At 37.0% G+C, this 6165-nt stretch overlaps 1 protein-coding gene across 1 annotated transcript; it reads left to right on the top strand.

The window, feature by feature from the left end:
• The first annotated feature begins 2866 nt into the window (after nucleotides 1-2866).
• Nucleotides 2867-5573, top strand: LOC140137155 (uncharacterized). Its single transcript, XM_072158809.1, has one exon. The coding sequence runs from the start codon at nucleotides 2907-2909 to the stop codon at nucleotides 5571-5573; it is 2667 nt and encodes an 888-aa protein (XP_072014910.1). The 5' UTR covers nucleotides 2867-2906.
• The last annotated feature ends 592 nt before the right edge of the window (nucleotides 5574-6165 follow it).

Here is a 6165-nt window from a genome sequence, read left to right on the forward strand (position 1 = left end):
GATGACCTTGAGAAATAAACAATTCAAGATAAGAGTAGGCCCTATGCTAGTGGCGATGACTTTGTTTATTTAACTAGAAGAATTTAGGCAGATATGGAATGTGCTGGACATGTTTTTTGTTTGTGGGTGAATTTTGCTATAATCAAAGAAATCTGGTGCATGACTCAATTTCAGTCCAGATTGACACCAAACACGTTCAAGTTGCTAACATTTTGAGGAAAATATGATATCTTTTCTTTGAAGTAATGTTTGCTATTTTCTCCTCATATCACCTTGTTTGGAGACATACAGGACCACTGAACAGTTATAGCACAGCATGATATGTTTGATCATGTTGATAACCCGGGTTGATAACAGATCTAATGTACCGTAATTATAGACCTATGCCATGTATAATTAAATTCTTCATCATATGGACTGTGTGGAAGTCAAAGTAAATATCCTATCCTTGTAAATCGTTTTATGGATAATAAAAAAGGGGATGGACCGGGACAATGACGATTCCATGTGAGGTGTGCTGATGCATTTGATATAATGCTGTTTATTTTATATTTGTGGATTCTAAAATGTTATTGATAAAATAATTGATATCTAACAAACATAAGTTTCATTTTTTCAACAGGAAACATCCCAAGGTGTTAGGGCATAGTTGTGACATAATCTATACACGTAGCCTATAATATTGAACAAATGTACCCCATTTGATATGTACTTTAAATATGTAGGTAAATAAATAAACTATTGTATTATTTTATTAATTTAATAATTTATTTCAGACCCCTGAATTTGACCAAAACAGCGCACTGAAAGACCCTTCAGCTGTAAAAGACCCCTAAATTGATCTAACGTGAGCCATTTTGCGAGGACAGACAATTTTGGAGTTATAAATTAGAGTATTTTAGGATAGGAGTTAATGTTTGGTTTGTTGTTTAAGGGTGCATTTCCCATTATTTGGATTGTCATGAAACATGGTAGATGTAATTGTAAGCGCAAAAAAGTCATAGATTGTTGTGAAACTTTGCTTCATGTGATCACAATTAAGCTCCTATAATTTAAAGGCATATCAAGGTCATAATGTGTTCAATTGAGCATTTCCATGAAACGTGGTGGATATGATCACAATTAGGCACCAAACATAGTCAAGGTCATGTCAAGGTCATCTGAGTTTTGCTGTTGGATTGTTGGACGGTAGTGAAATTTGGTGGGTGTCATCATCTTTCAGCGGGGAAAATTTTCAAGGTTATCTGAGGTCAACTGAATTGATTGTTGTATGCAACCGACTACATTTTCATTGATTTTGAGGCCAATCCATGACCATTTTCAACCAAAATTCAATACAACATTTCCCTATTTATAGTAAGATTCTGATTTAAATATAAAAAAAATAGCAGACATTTTAAGAGTAAAATTTGTATTTGTATTTCTTAGTATATCCTTGGTGGTATTTACCCATATGTCCCATTCGGTTAATTATTTTACACACAAAACAAATTACCAGCATATCAGGCACTTATCAATGCTAAATTATGAAACTTGATCTTCAGCCGTGGCATTGTCTTTTTAAAGACATTTCTTGTTTGAATTAAAAAGATATTCTGTTTTGCCTGGTGAAACATAGCTCAATCATAATCCTTGAGTGCAACATAGCTGCTAACTGGCAATAAAAGTTACTTCTATATTCAATTAATTTAGAAAAAAAATTTACTTTGCATGTTTTCAAACAAATAACTGTTTCTAAATTTACAGACTTGGCACAAGTCTACGCATTCAAAACAATGTGTATATGGTATGAATTTATTTTCACTCATTTGATTATACAGGGTGATCCAAAACAACTTTATCCAATTTCAAAGGTTAATTTCTGAAAGTTAAAAAGTTTGTTTCAAATTGTTGTTGCATATTCTAAAAGACCATCTTTCTTAAGAGTATTTGACATGTTTGGTCATTGGTAAAAATATCATGAAAAAGAATTTAATATAAAATGTGGTGCCAGTTTTAAGTCAAATATACAAGACCATGAAATTAGTCTTCAGCATGTCAGAGGTAATTGTAATTGTAAAAGAGTGAAACTCCAAATTAGGGACTGTGCAATAATTATGAGCCCCTCCGGGGGGGGGCTGATCGGCTCGCCAAAAATTGCTTGCCCCCCCCCTCTCGGCCCGCCAAAAATTGTTTGCCCCTCCCCTTGGCTCGCCAAAAATTCTATGCCCCCCTGAACATGCCAAATTTTTGGGATCCCAAATTGCAAACCTTAAATGGTCTAGATGTATGTTGCGAGCACAGCGAGCATGAAAATTAGCATATTTAATCGTTTTCGTACTGTTTTCCTAAGCCTTTTTAGAGCTTTTTATTAAAAAGGCGCCCCATGAATGCGTGCCAAAAATTGCTTGCCCCCTCTCAGCTTGCCAAAATTGCTTCCCCCATTTCGCTCGCCAAAATTTCTTGCCCCCCCAATTTTACCCTCCCCAGGGCTCATTAATTATTGCACAGCCCCTTATAAGGATATTTTCACATACAGGTGGAATCAAACTGATTGTATTGGTACCCATAAGCTTCCAGTGATTATGGACAAGACTGCCATATCAAAATGCAACATAAAGATCCACCAAATTTGTTATGTGGATTCATGTCATAAAAGTTCACCAAACTGTAATTTCTAATCATTTCAAGAGGATCCAAAGTTGCATTTGGCAGAAGCAGGGTTTTAAAAAACATTAAAACTGATGGGGACCAATCATTATGATATAGCCTGTACCTTTGGGAGACACTTGACATTGGAAACAACTTAATAATAATAATAATTATTATTATTTTAATTATTACATTCATTTTTGACAGGAAGATCACATCATCAATTTGATTTGACCACCTGTAAAGAGGAACTGATCACTTACTACTCTCAGAAGATGGGAACTGTCCAGCTGTTGCCATGGTGTGATGATACCAGGGAGATGGATGACATATATGTCAGTCTGGAGTTGGAAAAGAGAGGCTGTGGTAGTTCAATGCTGAAAAGCAATGAAGATCTTGTTACTCTTAAGTTAAACAACAAGCCAGCAACAAGGGTATTAGTAAAAGGTGTTGCGGGAAGTGGAAAGTCCACTTTGTTAGCCAAGCTGGCATACAACTGGGCACAACAAAAGTGTGACTCTCCACTTTCAAGCTTTGATCTTGTTTTTATATTAAGTCTTCGTGAGGTTCAGAGACGGCAAGGTTTGATTGATGCTATATTTCAACAGATTTTAGCAAAAGACACAAAAGTTTCTGTTGATGAGTTACAAAAATTCATTGAAGACCACCCTAGTAAAGTCCTTATCCTTCTCGATGGATTTGATGAATATATTTATGATGTAGCTAGGCTAAGTGGCATTGATGGAATTTTACATTATGAAGTATTGCGTGATTGTCATGTTATTGTGTCAACACGTCCTCATAAACACTTCAGACAACATCAATCATGCCATGTCTCTGTGAACCTGACTGGATTTTCTCCTGAAAATGTAAAACTGTACATGAAAAAATTCTTCAAAGGTAATACTGAGATGGTTGACGGGCTGAGCAACAGGTTAAAAGAATCTGAAATTCTCACTTCCTTATCAAACATACCAGTGATACTGATGTTGATGTGTCTTCTCTGGGAAGATGAGCAAAAGTTACCTGATACACAATCAGAGTTGTATCAAGACTTTGCTCTCTATTTGTGGAGGAAGTATTGTATCAAACAAGGAAAACAAGCTGAAGATGACTCTGATGCAGAGTTCAAGAAAGCTATTTCTGAACTTGGTCAAATAGCTTTTGAAGGACTCTGCCCAAAAGGAAATATTAAAGAGGAAAAGCTAGTTTTCTCTGAGAAAGATTTCTCTGAGATCTCTCAAACTCAGTCACTTTTTGACTTGGGATGTGAAACAGGCTTGCTTACACGCGAGAGGTTAAGATCTAAACTGAATATGATTAGTCACGTAACATTCCTCCACAAATCTTTCCAAGAGTATTGTGCAGCAAAATACTGGGCAAGTTTGTTTGATACAGACTCTGATCAGTTTCAAAGTATATTGAAGCAAATATGTACATGGGATGTATTGTTAAGTAAAATAGAATTACTCAAGTTATGTTGTGGTTTAGTTGATAAGGCAGGGAGAATTGATATTATTCACCATGCTATACATGTATTTGAGTGCTCGGCTTACATGGATGACACTGATTGTGTTCAAGTTGGTTCTTTTGGAAAGGAAATTGAGTTGTCCCCCATTCTAAATTTGTTGTATGAAAGTCAAATCACCCCAAGTGATGACTCATCTAGCAGGCTACAGACAAATAGGCCTATACAATATGAGCATGCCAGTGCAGATAATACATGTACAATGCTTTCTACTGAAGACCAGCAACAATCTTCAAAAGTGATGTTATCCCTTGATCGGGCATTGAAATCCCTCTTTTCAAAGCTTAAATTGGTAGTGTATGGTTACGATCCCCAGACATTATCCATATTTCACAAATTTGTCAAGTCTGCATATGGGTTGTCATCACTGGCCAAAATCAAATCAGTTAGGTTTGATCACCCTACTACTGCCTCATCACTGGATGTAATTACAGATGCATTACAATGCATGCCTGATGTACAGGAAATCGGTATGCATAATAAAGTGCTAAGGTCTGATCATAGATGGTCTGATAAGGTTCTACCAGGTATAGAGCAGAGCATGAAGCGTCTTGGAGAAAAACTGTCTACATTACCAAAATGTACAACAATAACTATATGGCATACCAGTGGAATGATTGAAACCAGAATAGATGACATTGTGCATGGTTTATCCCTATCCTCACACTATACACACATCAAATTTATCTGTGTACGTTTTAACAGCACTTACATGGCACAATTACTGTCCAAGACAAATCTGCTTAAGACACTTGACTTGCACAATAATGCAATGCTTCCAGGTGATGTGATGTCTATATTAGATGCAATACAAAGCAATATTGAACACCTGACATTGGGTTTCAATCATGTTGCTGAGGCAATAGGACACATTGGTCACATTATGACACCTCACCTGCAAACACTTGACCTTATCAGGGCCATCCTGAAGGAAGATCACATCACAGTGTTGAGTGAATTCCTTCCTAAGGCACCCAATCTGGAGAGTCTGGATCTGTCATTGAATAGTGTAGGGATGGCTATTGTACCTCTTGCCCAGCAACTACGGTATTGCACCAGGTTGAGTAGATTGGAATTGTATTATGCACATATTACAGACAAAGGTATCATTGAACTTGCCAAGAGGTTTGCTTTCATGTCAAATCTCTCTAGTCTTAACATCGGTAGCAATGAAATAGTAAATAGTGGTATTCATGCTGTGTTCAAGCATTTACATCATTTGATCAAGCTAGAAACATTGTGTATTGATGCCACCATTGATAATCAGTGCAGTGATCTAGTAAAGGATTGTCTTTGTGCTATCGGTGAGACAATTCCTGATGCAGGATCCCATAAGATTTCTATCTACAGGGATTCTCAAGTTCAATTACTCATCAAAACAGCAACCAAGCATACTGAGGCGCCAGCCCCCTAAGGTAAAAGTGGGGGAGGGGGTGGCAAAAAGGAAGGTGTGGCAGAAGAAGAAGTGGTGGCAAAAACAGTTATTAAAGAAACAAGGGCAGAAAATTGTCAAAAATATTTAGTTTATTTAGTTTAGTAGCGCTTATAATCCTTTTTTTTTTCTCTTTACTTTTTCAAACCACCACCAAAAAAAGGGTCAACCTTTTCGGGATGTTGAATGAAGTGGGATGGCAAAGTTGCACCAGGGGGGCACTCCAACTTTGGAGGTGACGCGTATGTACGGCTGTTAAGCTCCCCTTTTTCAACATCGCTGTCACCCAAAGACCCCATATATTTTACGAACACATGCTCTGTCACCCGAAGACCCCCTATTTTTCCATTTGATCTGTCACCCAAAGACCCTTACAAGTTCAATTTGAACAGCAAGTTCATTTATCACTCATTTTGTAACTCAAATTGAAAAAACAAAGAAATTTGAAGCCATTTAGGACTAGAAATTCGATTTTCGAGGTTTCTGTTGCGCTGTTTCGGCTCTGGGTCATGTTCTCACCCAATGACCCCATATTTTTTACATTTTTCTCACCGAATGCCAAAAATCATGCTCT

The sequence above is a fragment of the Amphiura filiformis genome, chromosome 17, assembly GCF_039555335.1.
Source record: "Amphiura filiformis chromosome 17, Afil_fr2py, whole genome shotgun sequence".
In the NCBI taxonomy this organism is placed as follows: domain Eukaryota; kingdom Metazoa; phylum Echinodermata; class Ophiuroidea; order Amphilepidida; family Amphiuridae; genus Amphiura; species Amphiura filiformis.

Bases quoted from the DNA above. Each gene is read 5' to 3' on its own strand.
- LOC140137155 (XM_072158809.1), top strand. From the start codon at position 2,907: ATGGGAACTGTCCAGCTGTTGCCATGGTGTGATGATACCAGGGAGATG.